Below are 22,358 nucleotides of genomic sequence, written 5' to 3'. Positions count from 1 at the left end.
TGAACCAAACAAAGCCATTTGACTTCCGTAGATATCCGTAATGATAAGAAAAACACACAAATTCACGAGAACAAAATCTCAAATCCATAAGGGAAAAACATACAATAGATAACAAAAAGGAAAACTGTGTAATTACCCTTGTTCAGATCGAGGAGGAGATGCTGTCCCTGCAGAACGAGCGCTCGGAGCGGATCCGGACTCTGCTGGAGCGGCAGGCGCACGAGATCGAGGCGTTTGACTCGGAGAGCATGCGGCTGGGCTTCAGCAACATGGCGCTCAGCGGGATCCCTGCCGAGGCCTACAACCAGGGCTACCCCACCCCCAGCCCCTCCTCGGGCTCCAGCGGCTGGCCCTCGCGGCCCGTCCCGCGCTCCGGCAGCCACTGGAGCCACAGCGTGCAGAACTCGGTGTCCACGCCCTCCTGGCGCAGTCAGAACCACGGCGGGGGGGCCTTCAGCCGCGCAGAGTCCGTCGCCTCGTCACACGGCCTCGGCAGGGACAGCGAGATGTACAAGAGCGGCAGCCGGGGTCACTCCTCCTCTTCCTCCTCTACCTCCCATCACCCCTCCCACCACCACCACCACCACCACCAGCACCAGCAGCAGCAGCAGTTGCTGCTGCAGCAGCAGCAACTGCAGCAGCAGCAGCAGCAGCAACAACAACAACAACTGCAGCAGCAGCAGCAGCAGCAGCAGCACTACCTCCCCCAGCACTACCAGCACCACCAGAGCACGCCGCAGCTGTACCGTGACCCCCATGAGAGCAGGGAGCGCGAGCGGCCCCGGGAGTGGGGGGGAGGAGCCAGCAGCCACTACCCGCACCACTCCCAGGGACACCACCACCACCACCTCGCCTCCCACGCCTCCTCCCAGTCTCTGGCTCTTCTGCCTCCCCCACCACTGCCTCCTCCAATTTCCCTGTCTTCCTCCTCTCCTCCGTCCTCCGCCTCGTCCTCTTCGTCGTCACAGGGAGGATACGGCGGTGGCGGCGGCCTGAGCATCAGGGGCCCGGGCCTCATGGCGCTCAGGAACAGCCCCCAGCCCCTGAGGAGGACGGCGTCCGGAGGGCCGGGGGGAGGCGGGGGGAGCGACGGCGGGCTCAGCCGGAGCACGTCAGTCACTTCTCACATTTCTAACGGCTCCCACCTCTCTTACTCCTGATTCTCTGATCCGAGCTCTGCTTCTTTTTAAAAGAGAGCTTTAGGTTGTTGACATATTTTAAGATGCTTCTTAGAGCTGGAGCAAAGTTAATACTTAAAAAACAAACAAATACCCCGGTTTTAAATGTAAATTATTTCCTTTCCTGATGTGTGCAGGGACTTAAAAGTGTTCCTGATGCACAAAGAGAGGACGCCTTTTTTATTTGGTCACTACACAAGTATTAAAATCACTGCTAACCTCTTCCAAACATTATTAAAGAGTTGCACAGGAGGTGTCGGAACTAAACAATCCCAACAAATGAAACACAACGTCCACATGTGAAAATTGAGCCATGTGTGGCAAAATGAACAAGACAAAGTTTATCTAAAAAAACAGACCAGAATTTGTGCGCCACATTGAATCTGTTGCACGGTAACGGTTGAGCTGCAGAGAGCGGGTTTAAAGTCTAGCAGGTCTAAATTCTGGTTTTCAGGCGACTGTGGAGCCTCCACTCGGCTAGCTGTGCTTTCAAAACCACTGTAACTATGTAAATAACGGTCAATTGTAAACCAAGTTTTTTTTCTTTTTTTTAAAAAGTTACATACGTTCAGCGAGGTGGGCGGAGGGGAGGGGTCGACCAAGGGAAGACACATTTCTTTTTATTTGTAGTGATAAATAAGGTTCTGTAAATGACAATTTAAAGAAACACTGCCACCTGTTTGTTGGGCTGACCCAGGACAACTCTACCACTGCCCTTAAGTCCCCTTAAAGGGGCGGTCTGCCTGTTTGGGAACTTTGGCGGGTTTTTTATCGCGTATAAGGGACATTGTAGGTAAATAGAAATGACAGAAATTACCCTTACCCGGGAGGGAAGGGGAATAACATTCTGAAATCATTTAGAATTTACAAGATTTAAGTGTTAAGTGTGAAAAAAAACTCATCAATGTACAATAAAAAAAGTCATCATTTTACTGGATAAAACTCAAATTTATGAGAAACTACTATCTTTTAAATTGTTAATTTACGGAATAAATTCTGTGGGATTATGGTCTTACATTTACCATATAAATAGTTCAAAATGTAAGGAAAAAAAACAGATTCATATAAAATTGACAATAAACATTTGGATACTCAGATTTATTTTACTTCAATTAGGCTTTTTCAGTGCAAATTAATGTCTATAAACCAAGACAATTACTTGATTTTTAAACCAATTTTTTAAATTATAATTATACCACTGACACAATCATTTACATTTTAAAAAGCAAATCATAAAATGTCCCGAAATGTCTGACTGCTCCTTTTAAAGGGACGTTGCCAGAGAGTATTTTTGAGTGAGCCAAGCACTACATCTGCAATCTTTGCTGTGTGTGTGTGTGTGTGTGTGTGTGTGTGTGTGTGTGTGTGTGTGTGTGTGTGTGTGTGTGTGTGTGTGTGTGTGTGTGTGTGTGTGTGTGTGTGTGTGTGTGTGTGTCCTCCACCTGTTTCCCCCTTCTTCACAGCCTGCTCTGCATCTGTAGATAGATGTACATGTTGCATTACAAATAAATTAGTTACAGTTACAGTGCATGGATCTTGTGTACAGACGCCATTTGTATGGATAACATGCACACTACCTATTTATATAAATGCGTATGAATAAATATAAGATACCTGTAAATGTAGCAGGTATATGCTGAAGATTGTTCACTGTCCAAACACTTTGACTTGCATTGTACTTAGCAGTGTACATAAAGCACTAACTGAGACTGTGTTAGAGTAATAATAATGATGTACGTGTTGTTTTAGACAAATAGACGCTATCATTATTATTACCTCTACTGCAGCTGTAATATTTATGTTGTATGCTCATTTTTAACCACTAGGTGGGGAAATAAGCGCAATTTTACTGTGATAGAGCTATAAAAAAAAAAAAAAAAAAATATTAATGTTTCTAAGGACTACCTTTCCCAGCATTCCTTTGGGCAGGCCTGAGTTCCAATTTTGACCTTTTATTTTTTTGAGCCAGTATTAAAGTGTGGAACGTCCACAGTGGAGCCGAGTCATTTTCATCATTTTCAGACTATTTCATGACGTTTGGTGCCATGTTCTATTATTATTTTCCAGCTCATAAAACACTGTAACCTGAAAAATATTTCGCCACAAGTGTTCAATATTTAGTAATATAATACACATGATGACATGAATGGTAATATGAAAATACACTGTCAAATATATATATATTAAGTTCTCCAGTTTGTGGAGAAAATGTTTACACTTATCTCATTATCTTAAGTGTTATTTTATTAATATGACAAGTAATGAGTTTAGTTTAAATAAGAACATTCACAAATATTTGTTAATTTCTTTATATTTTACATCAAAGATAACAGTTTTATCAGATATTACTTTAATGTCCTATACAAAATGTTTTTGCGTGTAAAATATATAAGAATGATAATGACTTGTTGTGCTATAGTTGCTTATTGATCAGATATTGAACACTTTGTGGAGCTTTATTTGCAGGACTTTTCTGGATAAACAGCTCATCATTTGATTTTGCACGGCGTGAATGGGTAGAAAAATCATCGGGTCACTTCCTGCAGCGGCGGGAACTAAATCAGCGGACTTCCTGCCAACATGGCGTCTGCAGGAGGCCGGCCTCAGTGTGATCTGATGCTGTCTGTCGCTGTCACGTCTACCTCATTTGCACTGATAGTAAAAGAATGTTTGGGCGGACTTCAAATTATACTTTTTTTTTTTTTATGCAGACTTTGTATTATTGCTTAAATATTTCAGTTCCTGTATGTGTGCAACTGTTAGACAGGAAATGCAGAAGGAGGGGTTGGAAAACAGAGTGGAAGCTGGGAAATGTTTCTAAATGTCATCTTTACAAGCTGGACTTTTAACACTAAAAGATGTTCAGGTGGGGAAAACAAACTCACCCCACATGTTGTGCTGATCTGTGTTGATGGAGATGACTCCCTCAACAAAAAAAAACTCAAGAAAATGTTTGTGAGATTTCATTTTGCCAACTTTTGTTTTTGTTTTTTAAATGCATTGTTTTGTAAAGATGCTTATCATTCCGGAGATGCTTTTATGTTTAATGCTGCACTCAGAATGCATCTCCTGCAGAGAGGTCAATTCTTCCCGTTTCTATTGTTGAGTTCACTGACATCAGGATTTCTGTGTTTTCATCTCCTCCAAATGAAAGGAACATTTTGGGAAATGTGCAGGTTTGCTGTCAGATCAGTCATTATTTTCATAATGTCAATGTATTTGACAAAAGAAAACAATGAAATGTTAAAATGTCTTGTTTTGTCCGAACAGAAGTCCAAAAGCTCTAAATATTAGGTTTAAAAGATGTAAATTCAACTGTTTTTAAAATGGGAAGACACTGCTGGTTCCAGACTGATGGCAAACAAACACATTTCCCATAATGCCGTGGTGTTATTCCTTTAATTCATCAATAGTTTTACTTCATTTTTCATGTGGTTCTATATTTTTCCTGATGCAGTTGAATATGTTTCTGTGGGACAAAGTCGCCTCCTCCACAGGAAACCCCTTCCTCCCCCTGTTTGTGGCCTGCAGGAAGGATGAAGATGATGAACATGAGTCTGATGGATGTGTGATGGATGGATTTCAATCTGGTTTTTACAGCTGGAGGTCGAGTTTAACATGTTCAGGTTCAACATGTTGAGACATTAGTTGTACAGAAACGTAACGGAAAATACTTTTGGAGAAATAAATGAACAAAAACAGAAGTGTCTCTTTATTTTTATTTATGGGGTCTTTAACTGGTTTAAGAAGAAACATGTTTGTGTCATAATGCAAGAGATTTTTGATACTTTATTCCAATGTTCTTGTTTGACCTTTCTTTGGTCTGCTGATCATGCTTTGTCTTGGTAATGATTTGTCTTTCACTTAAACTTTTCATTACTTTTGATTTGTCCTATTTTTGCTATGTACTTTATCCTCAAACTAATTTAGTAATACAATATGTAATAATCAAATCAAGTTTTATTTATATAGCACATTTATAAACGATTTTTGGTCGAGCCAAAGTGCTGTACATATAATAAAAATCGCCTACAGTAGATACACTTTACAGCAAATACCACAGCACAGATTGTTCAGAATGTCAGGCTGAAGTCGAATAGTCCATTTAGCTTAGGAACCTTCCTAAAGGAGTGAAATGACCCGGAAGTCCCTCAGTGGCAGCCATGATAAGCATAGATATATATATATAAACACTAGATGGCTCACACGCGCTGCTGGCCAATGGAGACCGACGTTGCCACTTGGCCGCCATCTTGCTACAGGCAGTGCTCTCATTCATAACATTATGGTTTACTATTTAAATAACCATAGCTTGCTCAATTTTCAACCGATTTTCAAACGGTTTGGTTTTTTATAAACATCAAATATGTAGTTATGATACTGCATACTTATAATCATGGACTTTCATATGAAAATAACATTAATCAGATAAAGCAATAGCTATACACACACAAGGTATTTATATTAAATATTTGCCGGTGTATATATTTCCATTTATTTTATTATATTGTCAATATTTAACATAAATTATAAATAAATTATAAAATTAAAATACATTTATATTTTATATATAAAAATCGGTCTCATGTTACCACTCTGTAAACCAAGAGTTGTTAATTGAGCAATGCCTTAGCTTGAAGAACAGGGACACAACTAATGACAATAGCATATGTTGGTATATTATTTAGATATTCACACCTTTATCAGAAGAACCAAACCAACATAAAATGTGCTCACAGACAGGCCAGTTCTGTCTAATTTATCACAATTATTTTTGACATGAGATCTTCATATCATCCTAGTTTTGTATTTAGTTTCTAGATTTGTAAACAAATCCAGAACCTTTGAAATATGTTATTGAAAAAAGACCAAGAATAATATAAACTGTACCATATGTCCTTCTGTAGTCCATTTGTGGTTTGTCTTGACTCACCCCGGCTGATATATCACAAAATCCACTGTTTAAATTGTTCCCTATATTGCCCCTATGCCCCTGTAAGGTGTCCTTGGGTGTTATGAAAGGCGGCCCCCCAACATAAATGTATTATTATTATTAAGAAGAACAACTTGGTGTGGTGTGTAGGGGATGTAGGAAGCAGGAGCAGGTGGGGAGAGATGGGGCTTCAAGGTTCAAGGTTATTTGTTTTAAATGTGTCTTGCACACAATAAAATAAAATACAGTATACCACAAAACCAATAAGACACACAGTGACACATGGCACACTAACAATCAATCATCGTCCAGCCTCAGCTTTGGTATTCTTTCACAACCATGTTATGGGTTTATTAGACTGAGCAAACATAAACATATGTGGTGATCCCACGGGTTCTTGCAGACAGCGGCGATTGGAGCATCCGTAGGCTGCACAAAAGTCCGGCATAGTCAGGTACTTCTGTAAACACAAAGCCAGCAAATTCCTGTATCATAATGCAAGATGTTTTTAACAAGCCAAACCACTTGGAAGAAATCATGTGTAACTTAAGTTATGTTGAAAAGAAAGAGCAGTTCTGCCTCTCCCACTGGTGTAAAGTTGCTGGGTGAACTTTGTAATACTAGGTCTCACTGACAGCCTCTTGTTATTAGCCAGCTAATAAATACAACCACATACACAAAGAAAAGCTGCAATTTCAACATGTCCAAGCATCCTGTATCATAGCCATGCTAATAATGTTTATAATAAACCAAACCGTTTGTAAATCAGTCAAGATTTCAGCGAGTTAAGAGTATTTTTGTGCAGATCACTCACCTTACAACAGCTACCATAACGCGAATCAGAGTAACTGTTGACTGTAGCAAGATGGCGGCCAGTCAGCTACGCTGGAAAATCTCCCATGAGCCATCTAGTGTTTATATATATCTATGATGATAAGTGCCGTTCGAATTCTCTAGAATGATGAGAATGATAGGAAAGGAGGTTTCAAACTTCCTTTATAACCTCCTTTAGCTTAGGAACCACTGGACCTCCCTAACCGACAGGAGAAGCGAAAATGCTGCCCCACAATGCCTTGCAGCCGCAGCATTTGCCGTCACTCAACAGTCGGCCGTTCACGGAAACAACCGATTATGACCGAGAAATTATATCATGAAAGTTACGGTGCTTATTAAGTATTTTAAAACGTAGGTGGTAAGTTGCCAAAGTGCTTTGTTTTAAACGTTCATCAGTATTATAGTCAAAAAGAGAAATATGAACGTTGGTTTTTACTGAAATTATCAAATAAAGTCAACATTTCACAGTCTTTACTGAGCTGTGTGGGGTTTGTTCGACTTTTAAAAGATGTTTGAATGGTGATATACACAGTGATAGATGTTAAGGACTAACGTTCATAATAAATACATTTGTATTGATTTTAAGATCTTTTCATAGTTCATACAATCTTTGGGATCATTAGTATTAATGTGGACCAGAGGGAGGGTGACGAGCAGAAGTTTCACTTTCCTTTTTTATTTCAATTCCAACTTTGGTCCTGAAGAATATGTTTCTCTGTTGTCCACGTTCATAAAGCATAAAGCAGCCGCATCAGAGCACGGTGCAGAGTCTCCAGATGAGTTTACAGTAGTCCCTCGTTCTTATTAAACATCCATGTTGTAGTCCGCTGTATAGAAAACTATAGTTTCCATAGTTTCCCCACAGCAGCAGACGCACATTCAGGACCTCCGCTGGCGCATGAGAAACATGTCGGATAGTGAAAGTGCATTCGGATTCTCTAAAGTACCGCAGTCTCTTCTCCTAAGTCCTTTTGAATTCTCCTATCCACTATCCCTTAACCCCGTGACGTTTCACTCAGAGGTCAAGGAATAGACGATAGGGTTAGAACTTAGGAGCTGATTTTTAAACTATCCGACTGCAGCCTCAGTATGAGAAAAACGACACCTTCTGTCCTTAGATAATGATAAGCACCTAAGTAGAAACGTACAAATAAATCATTCAAATAAGGAACAAAGTGGAAACTGATTATTTTCCAGACTAAATCAATTAAATGACGTGTTTTTTCAATATTATTGTGATATATTGTTTAACTGTACTACAATTTCTTTATTCGCGGATATCTTTGTCTAAAATGTCTTATCCTGAAGGGAATGAACTTCCGGTGACCTAAAACGTTATTAAAGGGGAGGCGCGCGCTGCACGTTGTTGGCTGCTTCCCATGACGTCACAATATAAACCAACCAACCAACCAACCAACCAGAGAAGCCGTGAAGTCACTCAGACCGGATAGAGAATCACAGCATAAAATTGTCACAGTAAAGGCCTTCATTGAAAATGATCCTTAATTTAATGTGTGAAAGGAAGCATACTTTAACAAATGTAGTCACAGTTTAAAAAATATTAAAATGTACAATACTGTGACTTTTATAACTAAAAACCATGATCCAAACATTTTTCATAGTACTTAGTATTCATTCATTGATAAATTGTTAAGTGTTATTTTCCTTATCAAACTTTACAAAAAAACAACTCGACAACCAATCATTATTTCAGAGGCTTGTTATTTTTGCTTTTAAAATGGATGACTGACTTGTCTTCACTAAGGCCCAATCCCAAACCACTCCCTCGACCCTACCCCTCCGTGATGGAGTGAACTCCGTCTGTAGCCACACTCGCAGCTAAACGAGGCTCCCTCCTGTCAGATGTGAAGTCGAATAGTCCATTTAGCTTAGGAACCTTCCTAAAGGAGTTAAATGACCCGGAAGTCCCTCAGTGGCAGCCATGATAAGTGCCGTTCGAATTCTCTAGAATGATGAGAATGAAAGGAAAGGAGGTTTCAAACTTCCTTTATAACCTCCTTTAGCTTAGGAACCACTGGACCTCCCTAACCGAAAGGAGAGGAGAAAATGCTGCCCCACAATGCCTTGCAGCCGCAGCATTTGACGTCACACAACAGTCGGCCGTTCACGGAAACAATCGATTATGACGGATAAATTATATCATGAAAGTTACGGTGCTTATTAAGCATTTTAAAACGTAGGTGGCAACTTGCCAAAGTGCTTTGTTCTGAACGTTCATCAGTATTATAATCAAAAAGAGAAATATGAACGTTAGTTTTTACTGTAATGATCAAATAAAGTCAACATTTCACTGAGCTGTGTGGGGTTTGTTCAACTTTTAAAAGATGTTTGAATGGTGATGTACACAGTGATAGATGTTAAAGACTAACAGTTATAATAAATACATTTGTATTGATTTTAAGATATTTTCATAGTTCATACAATCATACTGGGATCATTTTTTATATTAATGTAGACCGGAGGGAGAGGGTGACGAGCATAAGTTTCACTTTCCTTTTTTATTTCAATTCCAACTTTGGTCATGAAGAATATGTTTCTCTGTTGTCCACGTTCATAAAGCATAACACAACAGCATCAGAGCACGGTGCAGAGTCTCTAGATGAGTTTACAGTAGTCCCTCGTTCTTATTAAAGATCCATGTTGTAGTCCGCTGTATAGAAAACTGTAGTTTCCATAGTTTCCCCACAGCAGCAGACGCACAAAATGACGTCCGCTGGCGCATCATAAACACGTCGGATAGTGAAAGTGCAGTCGGATTCTCTAAAGCACCGCAGTCTCTTCTCCTAAATCCTTTTGAATTCTGCTATCCACTATCCCTTAACCCCGTGACGTTTCACTCAGAGGTCAAGGAATATAGGAGATAGGGTTAGAACTTAGGAGCTGATTTTTAAACTATCCGAACGCAACCTCGCTGTTTGAGGGCTTGATAGCCCACTCCCCCTCCACACCGCTCCACACTCGTTGCTTTGGAACAGCCCTCAATATGGCGGACCATAACGGAGGGGTAGGGTGTAGGGGTAGGGTGTAGGGGGCGGTTTGGGAATGGGCCTAAACCTAAATGAATCATTATGAAGCTTTTATTCTGAAATGTATCCGGAAGTGGTGTTTCTGTTGGTGCTTGACGTTTAGCTGCTGTGAGGAAGTCATCTCTCAACTAGCATCCTGTCGCTTTGAGGGAGCTTCTCTTTCAAATAGGAGTTAATACGAAGCTAACAGAGACATAACACGACACAAACATCAACAATGGAGCAAGAAAATATTTTCTACTTCGTTCCCAATTTAATTGGTGAGTATTTTACTGTTTTCACCGTTTACTGTAGCTAGTTTAGCGTTAGCCTACATACAGGAGATGATGCTGGAAGTCACACCAAAGTCCATTCAAAGTCCATTCAAAGGGCCACAGATAGAAAGATCAAACATTATTCATTCATATATGTATCTTTGTATCTATCTATTACATTGAATTCATGTATTTGTTTTCTAGTTCTTGCTTTTTTTATTGTGACGTCTTTTTCTCCAGGCCTCTAAAATCCTAAAAGCAAAGTATCCCAATAAAGATAAATCCCTCTTGGTTTATTCTGTAATATTGTACGAAAACAGATAATGTAAAAAAGTGCATTTAAATGTTTTAAAAAAATAAGTAAGTCTATTTACTTCATATGCTGCTGGATAGTTTAGTTCGTAATACATAAAGCTACTGATAAGTACATCGACAGAATCATTTTGATAAATGTTAAATCGTATTTGTTCCTGCACTTATGTTTTTAAATACTGTTTCCGGCGACCTTGAGAGCCCTGAAAAGCGACTAAATCAATCAAATGCATTCTTATTTTCAGCCTCGGAAATATGGAGTTTTTTATGATTCTGTTTCTATCAAAGGAATTCTCTTTTATTAGGTTTTGGACTAACAGCATCGAAGCGAAATCCGGCAGCTATAACACTAGCCCCCATCAAACACTACTCTATTAATATAGAGTAGTAAAAACCAGTAAAAACAGTTTCCTCTATTGTCGTGGAGTATTTAATATAGCATAACAATCATTATTACTCAAGTCCAAAAACTAATGAAATAAGATGATACTTGAATGATCTTATCAGCTAAACAGCATCTCATTAATGCATCATTTTTGATCCAATAATACAAAACAATAGAAATGGACCATTCTACATAATAAGAACTATTATATTTGGCATTTTAAGTACATTTGTGGCATTAACACCCTTTTGTTGGTTTAACCCTTCCATCACTGATGTTAATTCTAGATGGCAAAGAAAAGTTTCTGTCCTCTGTAAATAATAAAACACATACATCAGGGCTTTGTTATGATTTAGTTTGTATTTGTTCGCTTTTAAGTTTAGTCTTGACATTATTGGTAACAAAGGCATGTCCAATTCCTTGAGCTAGAAATAAAGTTTGATTCAAAACAAGTTTTCAATGCAATTATGTCGCTCATACGTTTATGTAATGGAATGATGCTTTGTTGTTTTCTACTGAAATATATATGAATGCGGTGCTGCTGAGTCTGTGTAACCCTTCTAATGTTTCATATCTGATGTAGGTTGTATTCTGTGCTTCTGTACGCACTGTCATTGTGAAACAGAAGAGCTCACAGCTGTGTTTGTGCTTCAGGTTACGCCCGCATCGCGCTGGCGTTCATCTCCTTCCTCCTGATGCCCTGCTGCCCCTGGCCCGCCGTCTTCTGCTACCTGCTCAGCGCCCTGCTGGACGCCTTCGACGGCCACGCCGCGCGGGCCCTCAACCAGTGTAAGTACAGGGGGGATTTGTACCTAACTAAGAAAAAGTAGATATGTTGTGATAATGTCTCTAAGAAAAGTCTACATCACGAAATGTATGACTTGTTTAAAGCATAAGAGATCAGAGGTGGGAAGTAGTGGAGTACAAATACTTTTTTACTGTACTTAAAGGTGGGGTAGGTAAGTTTCAGAAACCGGCTCGATTGCACTACAATTTGAAAGTACACAGCCGAAAAGAATCCGCCCTTTCCTTCAGACTTCCTTACAGAGCACCTCCTCCAACACACATGAACGCGCACATGACGTCAGCAGACTGGTGAAAGTGGCCGCCTGTTGCTGGCGAGTCATTGAAGTACTGCTGCAATGCACGCCCAATGAGGGCACGCCCAATGACGGCACGCCCAATGACGGCACGAGATACATTTGTGCGTGCACGAGATGGAAGGCTGACAGACAGGGCGGCAATGGTTGTGCTTTTTACAGTATTACGGCTTCTACAGATGACATTTTTTATGGATTTTTTGTCAAAGCACTTCAGATATTCATTGCTATCGGGATGTTAAGAGCATTCCATGGAATATAACAAGTGTATCTCGCGCCGGTTTCTGAAACTTACCTACCCCACCTTTAAGTAGATGTTTCTGGTATCAGTACTTTACTTGAATTTGTACTCCTTACATTATTAACTCTAATACATGCCCTTTCTACTTCTTACATTTTCAAAACAGGCTGGATACTTTAGTTTGAATCTGTGTTGGGTGGCGTGATCATTATTATTTTGAGTCATTGAGCGCCTATTTCAGGGATAGGCAAGTAAGTTTGGCCGTGGGCCAATTTTTTGCTGAGCCACAAGATGGCGGGCCAGAACATAATCAAAGCCTAATTCAAGAAATTGATTTTGGTAAGAGGGCGCAGCGCCACTGTTCCCAGGTTCAGAAAAAACTCTATCGCTGATAACCCTCCCCATCAACACTCTGATGCGCAGTCAGATCCGCTGATTGGTTCACTGATGATATAGGCGCCCAATCCAGAGCCTCTGGCTAGACCCGCCCAAAGGGAGGCTCGTCCTCTCTAGCCCCATTTCAGTCCCAAAGCCAGGGCTATTATCTGTATTTTAACAGACTTATCTTTTAAATTGAGGTGTATTTATTGTTCTCCTCAAAGTTTATTTTTCTCTGAAATTGTAGGGAGGATGGTCCTCCCTTTCCTCAATGGACGAGCCTCCACTGTTAAGTAGAGTTATTAACTAGGTAGCAGTGTTATTTAACACTTTTATTCTGATAAGTATTGTCAAGTTCTCTGGGTTTTTGGCATTTATTTGAGTGTTTGCCCATTTGAGAGGCTTGAGGGGCAACAGAGGACGCATGGACAACTGGAATCCTTTTTCCTTTTCTTTATTTCAACTTTTCAAGGACACATTAGGATTCTTTCAGATTGAAAACCTTTAAAAAATAAAAGGACAAAATAAATCAATTACAGCATGTTTTGCTTTGCAATTTAATATATTATAACCTAAATTAATCAGTAACCAAGTATTTTACTCAAACTCAATGTATTTAATAGTTAAATAAGTACTTTAATTGACCTGGTTCCCCACAACCACACATTTGCCATATGTGACCCGCTCTATCGAAATCAGTCGGAAATCGCAACGGCTCATTTCAAAATAAACGTGGATTTGCGTAAAAAACTAGTTTTTCGGGGTTCGGGTGTTTTTTTGATTTTAAATAAACAAAGTCTTGGCTTTCAGAATATGGAACTTTTATTTCCAAAATCACACGATAAATACATGTTTGAAGCTTGTAAAGGGAAGATGACAGCTCTCCCTCGCGCTCTGCTCTTCCACAGCGCCGCTTCACCTCCATACGCTGACATTATGAATGTATATGTCGGGACAGAATTTATTTTAACGGACAAATTCGAAACTTACCGGTCATGTTTCAATAATAAGAATGGTGTAGCAAAGTTTCCGTTAGCAGGTAATCACCGGACTATGACAGGATATGCTGATGTTTAAAACTCAGTTCACGGGGCTCATTTTATATTGCTTCAGTTTATAATCGTTACAGATCGAAAAGTTCAGATTCATTTTTCAATAAATGATTCCACAAACAACAAACAACATAATTATTACATTCAAACAAACTACTTGTAGTAGATGAAGTACATTATTCAAAAGTTTACATTAACTTTGGATAATAACACGGGAGAAACAGATCCTCTCTTTTCCCCTCTCTCTCTCCTGACAGCCCGTCAGTTTCTCATGCAGCGCGCTTAACAGTCGGCGGGGCTTCAGGTGATTATGCAGCAGCTGATCTGATCTCTCTCGGGTCCGGTTATACTTCACTCGCGTTTATGTCCATATCGATCAGATCCAGCTCTCCTGATCGGCCTTTATAGAGAGCACCGATCAAACTATTAAGAGTGAATATCGGCCGATAATGACCGGCGGCCGATCGATCGGAGCTTCCCTAATTAGACATTTTGACCAACAGGTTTTGAATTTACCGGTTTTTAATTAATTTTACCAGATAAAAACCGGCTAACAGAAACCCTGACGTGCAACTCTCGGTCCTATGTTGTAAAAAAAAAAAAAATCTCAAAATAAGATTTTATTTTTGATTCTCAAAATTACGGGCCAAATATTATTGCTGGCGGGCCAACAATGGGCCGCCTGTTGCCGACCCATGGCCTATTTCAACCTAATCATACAGAAAACACAATCGGTGTATATATGACATTAACAGTATTACAATTTGAAATACAAGTTCTTTAATGTTCTATCAATATAACGTTAGGTCCAGTTCTCAGAGCGACTATAAAACAGTTTGAAGTTATAGCTACTTTTTAAAAATACATTTAAAACCTCAAACTTCTTTACTTTTACTTGAGTAAAGAAGTTTAATGAGTGCTTCAACTTTTCCCAGAGTATTTTTAAACAAACGGAGTGAAGGAAGAGTGTACTTTTGCCATCTCTGCTTATAATGAGGAATCTCATACACAACATATTAAATAAAGTGTCAAGCACACATGAATCAAATACAAGTCTTTGTAAGACCACATCCTAGCTAAAATAACATCATTATAAAAGTATTGAAGTAGCTGCCATTAGTAACTATATTCAATTGTAAAAAAAAGTGACATTTCACAGCAGTGTGAGTACAGTCAATTGAAAGCATGACAGTTAGCAGCTAAACTGTGACCACCACAAGCATGAGACTGCAGGGCCGGGTGCAAAACACAAGACATGCAAATACAAATTGAGATCAATGAGATCAATCACTTTCCAGCTGATGATGGCCTTATTGATATACTGTGTTTTAATACCATTTCCACTCATATGAAAAGATGCAGGTACATTTTCCTGGCAGATTATTTGCAACGTTTGATATAAGTGTTAGAAAACTCCCTAATTCTTTGAGATTAAACACATGATTTTATGACAAAAACCTTTTAGGATTTTAAATGTTTGTTATTTTTCTGCCACACATGCACACTTTGTTCTTATTTATAAATATGTAATGAATTTAACTTAATTAACTTAACTTCATGTCAATAACCTGCTTAAAAAGCTGAGGGATAGACTAGGTTTCTTCTACAGGAACAAGTCCTGTTTCTCGCTTGAAGCCAGGAAAAGGCTAGTCACTGTGACCTTTTTACCTGTGCTGGACTATGGTGATTTGTTGTATATGAATGCACCTGCCAATTGCCTGAACAAGTTGGATGCCGCCTATCACAGCGCACTGAGATTTGTGACAAATTGTAAAGCGCTTACGGCCCGTCCACACTACAGCTTCAAAAAAAACTTGGAGCTTGGCGTGTCTGAAGCTCGACCAACAACCAATCACATGAATCTCCCGCCCTTGACACACAAGCAGCGGTTTGATTGGCTAGAGCTTGTACTGGCATATGATTTGATTGGCTGACGCTTCCACCGAAAGCTTCAGAAGATTCAAAAGTTGAACATTGCTCAACTTTTGCAGCCTGAAACGCCAGGAAAGCTCCGCTATGCTTCCCACAATGCAGTTCGGCGAAAAGTGACGTCACCCCATTCAAAGTGAATGGGCAGAAGTGTTGGAAACCGTTTTTGAAGCTGTAGTGTGGATGGGCCGTTACTCATCACTGTACCCTGTATGCCAAGGCAGGTCTGCCATCACTTACTGAAAAGAGACTCATTCATTGGTACACGTTTATTTATAAAGCTTTGTTGGGTAAACTCCCGTATTATTACATTACATTGCATTGCATTTAGCGGACGCTTTTATCCAAAGCGACTTACAATAAGTGCGTTCGACCAGGAAGACACAACCTTGAAGAAAACAGAATCATAAAGTACATCAGGCTTCATAGAGCAAAAACATTTCAAGTGCTACTCAACTGGCTTTAGGTAAGCCAGTCCTTTGTTAGTATATAAGTGCTTTGTTAATAGTTCTATCGCTCGAAGTGGAGTCGAAAGAGATGAGTTTTCAGTCTGCGCCGGAAGGTGTGTAAGCTATCTGCTGTCCTGATGTCAATGGGGAGCTCATTCCACCATTTTGGAGCCCGGATAGCAAACCCACGTGTTTTTGCTGATGGGAACTTGGGTATTATATCTGCTCTCTGATAACACAGAGAGTTGCAAGCAGCTATTGTCTGAGTTCGCATGATGTAGTCTTGTTAGATGTGCCAATAGCAAGGACTGTCTTAGGTAAGACAGCTTTTATGCGCAGCTCCACTTGCTTGGAACAATCTTCAGCAAGAATTGAAACTGAGCAATCTCATTCCTCTGCATGTTTTTAAAGCTAGGCTAAGTGAAATGCTTGTTGATACAATGGGCACTTGTAAATGTCGATAACTATGTAAATGTATCCTGTAAATATAATGTATGATGTCCTTTATTGTTTTATGTTTCATGTGGAACCTATATGCTGCAGGTCTCCCTTGAAAAAGAGATCTATGATCTCAATGGGACCAATCTGGTTAAATAAAGGTTTGAAATGAATTGAGTTGCTAATGTTTGAATAGTTTCTGATCCTATTATCATGTATTTGTCACTGCGCTCTCTCAGCCACTAAGTTCGGGGCGATGATGGACATGCTGACGGACCGCTGTGCCACCATGTGTCTGCTGGTCAACCTGTCGCTGCTCTACCCCTCCTACACCTTCCTGTTCCAGATCAGCATGTGTGTGGACATCGCCAGCCACTGGCTGCACCTGCACAGGTACACTAGCCCCCCCCCTGTGGGTGTTTATCCTTTTACCTGCTGCAGCTATGCTTGTACCCACAAGTTAAACAGATATTAGCCGCGTTCACACCGCGTACTTTGCAGTAAGTACTTAGTGCCGGCACTTATACCTCATTCACACCAATGCAACTCCGGTTCAAGCTCCGTGCTAGAGCTTTTCAGGTTCAGAACCGGTTCTTCGGTTTAGCTCCGGCTCTTTTCACACCGCCCAGAGTCCGACTGGTGCTGCGTCATCGTTTGCGTCATGACGTAACCGTTTGCGTGCCTGCTTCATAAAGCCAAACCGCGCGGAAACCCCTCACAGCTGACACCGACAACAACAACAATGGCCGATTGTGCTCCAGCTTCCTCTGTACCTCTTCAGAAGACCAGATTCCCAGCAGGCAGCTGGTCTCTTCAGTGCAACACTGCTGCTTGTTAAGTTTCTCCATCTGTGTACAAACTGGATAAAACGCGGGCTTTTTGTTGTTGTTCAGGAGTTTATCTGCCCCTGCCCCCGCCTCGACGTTATCGTGGTGCCTTTGCTCTAGCCGGACAATTTTTTGGTGCTTGAAACAAACCGGATTCCGGAGCTAAGAGGCTGCTCCGCTGCGTTGTGAACAGGAAAACCCGGTGCTTTTCAAGCTCCAGCTCCGAACCGGCCCTGAAACACCGTTGGTTTGAATGACACTTATTACCCCAGGGCACTAAGTACCAATTGCGTTCACACCGGAGTACTTTTCCTTGAGGGAAGATTACGCAAATTAGCCACTGATGTCACTTCCGAGTAAATCGCCAGAACGCCCTCCTCATCACTCCACCGCTCCCATGTTTTTTTCTGTGTTGCCATAAGTTAGTCTCTCTCCGTTGGTGCGCGGGGCTAATGCTAATAATGCTAATGCCACAAATACAATGGCGGCTTCACAAAACTTTTCAGAGTTTTACGGGGCGTGGTTTGCAATTCGCCCAGCCAATCACTTTTTTCCCCCCAGGATAGTACCACCTCTCTAGAGCTGCGTTCACACCGGAGTACTTTTCCCCTTTAGTTCTGTTAGTACCTGTGAAGCTGACAATTGAGTGGCCCGACCAAGCAAGGAGGCAGAGGCAGAACGTCCAAATACAACCCGGTGTGGGCATTTATTAACTCATGAACACATGACACACAGCCTCAATCCTGCTGAACATGTGCACACCGTCACCAACCACAGGGATCTCCCACACACTACCAGCAATTAGACACAGGTGGGGGGGTGAGGAGACAACACAGGGCACCAGGTGCACACAATCAACAGCCACAGACATGGGGAAAGGGAACACTTTTGACATAAAACCAGCAAACAGAGACAGACGAACTAAAACACATACAGATGCACACACTACCTACATTTCGCCACCAACAAAGCTACACAATCCGTAACGGAGGCCGAGATCTATGGCCCCAGAGATCACCTCCGTTACAGTACCCCTATGTTGCGTTCACACAAAAAAAGAGTACTTATGGCCGGGAACTTTTACCCCCATTTTTAGTGCCTGCTAGAGAGGTGGTACTATCCTGGGGGGGTAAAGTGCCCCAGTTCTGATTGGCTGGGCGAATTGCAAACCACCCCCCGTAAAACTCTGAAAAGTTTTGTGAAGCCGCCATTGTATAGGTGGCATTAGCATTATTAGCATTAGCCCCGCGCACCAACGGAGAGAGAATAACTTATGGCAACACAAAAAAAACATGGAAATGTTTTTGGCTGATAACATATTTAATTGTGCTGTTTTTACAAAGTTGAACCCGCTTTTCGGGGTGTGTGGTTCAGAGGGAATATGCTGCTCATCATCTTTTATCCTTTCATCGTTTTTATTTTCTCAGCTCAACGATAAAAGGATCATCCAGTCACAAGACAATCGACCTCTCTGGAAACCCCATCCTCCGGATCTACTACACGTCCAAGGTGACACACACACACGCACGCACGCACGCACGCACACACACACACACACACACACACCCGTACTGTACATCATGCCCTCATTAATCAGATTACTGTCACTGTCTTCTCTCTGGCATCAGTGCAGAAACCCTTCTCCCGTCTCCAGATCCTAACAGACTAATTCATCATGTCTCCTGTTTCACCCCCCCGGCTCCCTTACACTCTTTTAGATTTATATTAAGATTCTATTAATGGCTCACAAAGCCCTGAGAGGCCTCGCTCTAATTATTTTTACATCATTTTATCCGAACTTGATAATGGAGGTAGCTAAGGTGTGAATTTTCCACAGTGGGCCTGGAGGTCGGCACAGTCAGATTATATGGCTGCTAAAAAAAGATTAAATATGAAAATTAACTTTAGCCTTTGACATGATTTGATTAGGGACAATACATGAAATGATTGATCAAATATACTCCATTCAAATTCATTTCTGACCCACTTGCTCATCCAGGCAGATGAAACTAAAACACTTACATTTAACCTGGAAAAGTGTATTTATTTGTCATTTCATTTTTTACTTTCTCTTTTTTCGTGCATTTAGTTTTTGAAGTTTAGTTCGTTTTTATACTCTTTGTGTTTAAAATGTGATCGTTTTTTTATAGTATAGCACCTCTGAACTGTTATTTAATAGATGCTATACAGATCATGTTTATTATTATTATTCTATTTGTAAAGTGTGTGTGTGTGTGTGTGTGTGTGTGTGTGTGTGTGTGTGTGTGTGTGTGTGTGTGTGTGTGTGTGTGTGTGTGTGTGTGTGTGTGTGTGTGTGTGTGTGTGTGTGTGTGTGTGTGTGTGTGTGTGTGTGTGTGTGTGTGTGTGTGTGTGTGTGTGTGTGTGTGTGTGTGTGTGTGTGTGTGTGTGTGTGTGTGTGTGTGTGTGTGTGTGTGTGTGTGTGTGTGTGTGTGTGTGTGTGTGTGTGTGTGTGTGTGTTGCAGCCCGTGCTGTTTGTGATGTGCGCCGGGAACGAGCTCTTCTTCTGTCTGCTCTACATCCTGCATCACATCGAGGAGCCTGCAGGTAAAGAACCTCCTCCTCTACGTACATCTACTAAAGTAATACATGACAAATGGGAGGTACTTGACTATTTTCTTTTCATGCAACTCTCTACGTTTACTGCACTGCATTTCTCACCGCTTTAGTCACTTTACAGATTTTAGGCATAAAAGATTATTCACCTTTTGTGGTTTTGTCTCCACACAGCATCTTTTTTTATCAATTTTCTCCAATAAGGAAATATCTAATATTTCCTCTTTTATATTAATATTTTTGGTGTTTTATTTTAATGAGGCCCTATTATTATTCTTTCCTGTAGTGTGTTATATAGGTGTGTGTGCATGTAAATGGTCTGCAAAGGCTAAAATCCCTGTGTTCCCTCTAGAGGGAGTTTCTCTGCATTACCTTGAAAAGTGCTTTAGAAATGAAATGATTGTTAATAAAGTATAAACGTGCTGTGTGCACTCAGGCTGGCTGTACGGGCTGCAGGCTCTCTGCGGGGTCATCTGTCTGCTGAAGACCGGCATCAGCGTGGTGCACCTCGTCACCGCCTCGCAGAACATGGCCGCCCTCGACACCGCTGAGCGAGAGGCCAACAGGAAGTCACAGTGAGACAAAGAGAGAGTGAGAGCTTCAGCTGCATGTCCACCACCGTTTCTATTTATCTTTTGTTATTTTAAGGGTTTGTGCACATAAATAGGACGTGAAACCGCACTTGTTTTGTTGACTTCAGGAAAGAGGAACGTTTTATGACCAAATATCTCAACTTAAAATGGGATTCACTTTTACAGACAACCAATCAGAATCAAGAGAATCTGAATTCAGTTCATTGCAAAATAGGTCGACTCATACAAGGAATTTGTTATGGTGAATAATAGTGCATACATACAACGCAGTGAAAGAAATGTAGTTGTAAAATAAAATAAAATATACTGCTATTACAAATGATTGTAAAAACTATTAGAAAATAGTGTGTTAACATTTTATAAATATACTAAAAAGGAAATATAATATAATAGTTGACTGTGAAAAAAACCAGTTTATACTGCCAATTTATTTTACAATCATACAGTGTTAATAGGTTTTAAATACAGAGAGAATAACAGATATGACGATATAAAATATATGTATATGTATGTATTGTAAAAGAAGATTTTTATCAACATCACTGTTGTCGGATTATTAGGGCCTTTGTAGTAAAAAAGTTATAAATGAAGCTGTGGTCAATGCTTTAATTTACAAAATCAAATTCCCTTATTTTTGAGGAAAAACTTACACATGAAGGAAAACTATTTTTTTTCTGTGATTACTAAATAAAATAAATCTGAAAAATAGTAAATCTTTTTATTTATTTGTGTCCTACTTTTGATCAGAAAGGATCACATTTTTACCAATGTTTTTTTAATTGTAATTTCAACAAGCATTTATTCACATTTTCATTTGATACATTTGGTTAAAATGTGCACTACATTTGGATAGCGTCCTCGCTCCGTCCCAACCACACATCCATTAAAACAAACCGTCTGCAACTTTGTGGAAAACAAATGTACCTTTTGTTCTGAATTATTTAGTTTTTATTGTTAATTTTCATGATTTATCAAGATGGAACTGAATCCCTAAAATCTACGACAGACCAAAAAACTGAAGCGTTTGTTCACTTGATCTTGTTCTTGTTACCTAGAAAATATTTCTTTTTAAAACAGAAAGCAGCTTGTTTTATTACAAAGCACTGAGCCAGGGAGTGCTTAGATATTCCTTGTGTGACCTCCGAGCCATATTGTGTTGCTTGTATTAGAGATTCCTGCAGATATTTTGGTGTTGATTAAATGATGATAGTCGCACTGGAGAAAGTTAATCAGTTTGTGCTTATTTTACATTTATAATGTTTTTGTTGGTGGTAGAAGAGCCGTGTTTCCTTTTTGACATAGAATCAAATAGATAGTTATGCAGGTCATAAGTTATTTCTGACGTTAAGAGCACCAAGTATTCTGATTTTAACTTTTTTAAGAAGTCACTGACCATGCGTACATTTACTGCTGTAAAGCCTTTGTTTTGATGCTGAATGTGTGTGTTTGTGTGTTGGAATATAAATGTTTGTTTTTGATGGAACTCATTACGCAGAATGTATTATTCTAAAATAACAATGTTTATTGATCATATGCCAAGTTTAATATTATATATAAAGATTTAAAAGTAGGAACAATATTTGATGGATATTTGGTTTGAAGTGAAGGCGTTTTGAGTTTACTGTAAAAATAAAGACAATGAAAACCGGACTTTAGTTTTTTTTTCTTACCTTCCAGCTTCATGTAGGTGAAGTTTCAAAATCATCGCTTTTATTTATTTTTCTATTGTGTTTTTTTTTTTTTTAATGGGGTTTGGTGTTATCCTCTTCAGAATGGAAGTCTGCTCAGACATTTTTGGCACTAAGATACTTCCTGCTGAATCAGAGGAGCCCTC

At 40.1% G+C, this 22,358-nt stretch overlaps 2 protein-coding genes and 1 long non-coding RNA gene across 4 annotated transcripts in view; 2 read left to right on the top strand and 1 right to left on the bottom strand.

Annotated features, from left to right (window-relative positions):
* Positions 1-4,882, top strand: part of taok2a (TAO kinase 2a) — a 32,362-nt gene extending 27,480 nt beyond the window's left edge. For both annotated transcript variants that reach the window (XM_071203943.1, XM_071203942.1), the window contains exon 20: positions 147-4,882. In XM_071203943.1, the coding sequence (XP_071060044.1) occupies positions 147-1,160 (1,014 nt within the window). In that variant the 3' untranslated portion in view covers positions 1,161-4,882. The remainder of the gene's footprint in view (positions 1-146) is intronic.
* A 1,555-nt stretch (positions 4,883-6,437) lies between these two features.
* Positions 6,438-7,911, bottom strand: LOC139434299 (uncharacterized). The gene is made up of 2 exons (XR_011643657.1): positions 6,926-7,911; positions 6,438-6,571 (listed from the first exon to the last, which is right to left on the bottom strand). It is a non-coding gene; the product is annotated as an uncharacterized lncRNA (long non-coding RNA).
* A 2,151-nt stretch (positions 7,912-10,062) lies between these two features.
* cdipt (CDP-diacylglycerol--inositol 3-phosphatidyltransferase (phosphatidylinositol synthase)) lies at positions 10,063-22,174 on the top strand. Its single transcript, XM_034089701.2, has 6 exons — positions 10,063-10,252; positions 11,598-11,732; positions 16,770-16,923; positions 18,785-18,866; positions 19,841-19,922; positions 20,368-22,174. Exons 1-6 carry the CDS (start codon positions 10,210-10,212, stop codon positions 20,508-20,510), a joined length of 639 nt encoding a protein of 212 aa, XP_033945592.1. The 5' UTR covers positions 10,063-10,209; the 3' UTR covers positions 20,511-22,174.
* The last annotated feature ends 184 nt before the right edge of the window (positions 22,175-22,358 follow it).

This window comes from Pseudochaenichthys georgianus, chromosome 8, assembly GCF_902827115.2.
Source record: "Pseudochaenichthys georgianus chromosome 8, fPseGeo1.2, whole genome shotgun sequence".
NCBI classification, from domain to species: domain Eukaryota; kingdom Metazoa; phylum Chordata; class Actinopteri; order Perciformes; family Channichthyidae; genus Pseudochaenichthys; species Pseudochaenichthys georgianus.
This window is presented reverse-complemented; position numbering and strand designations above follow the sequence as displayed.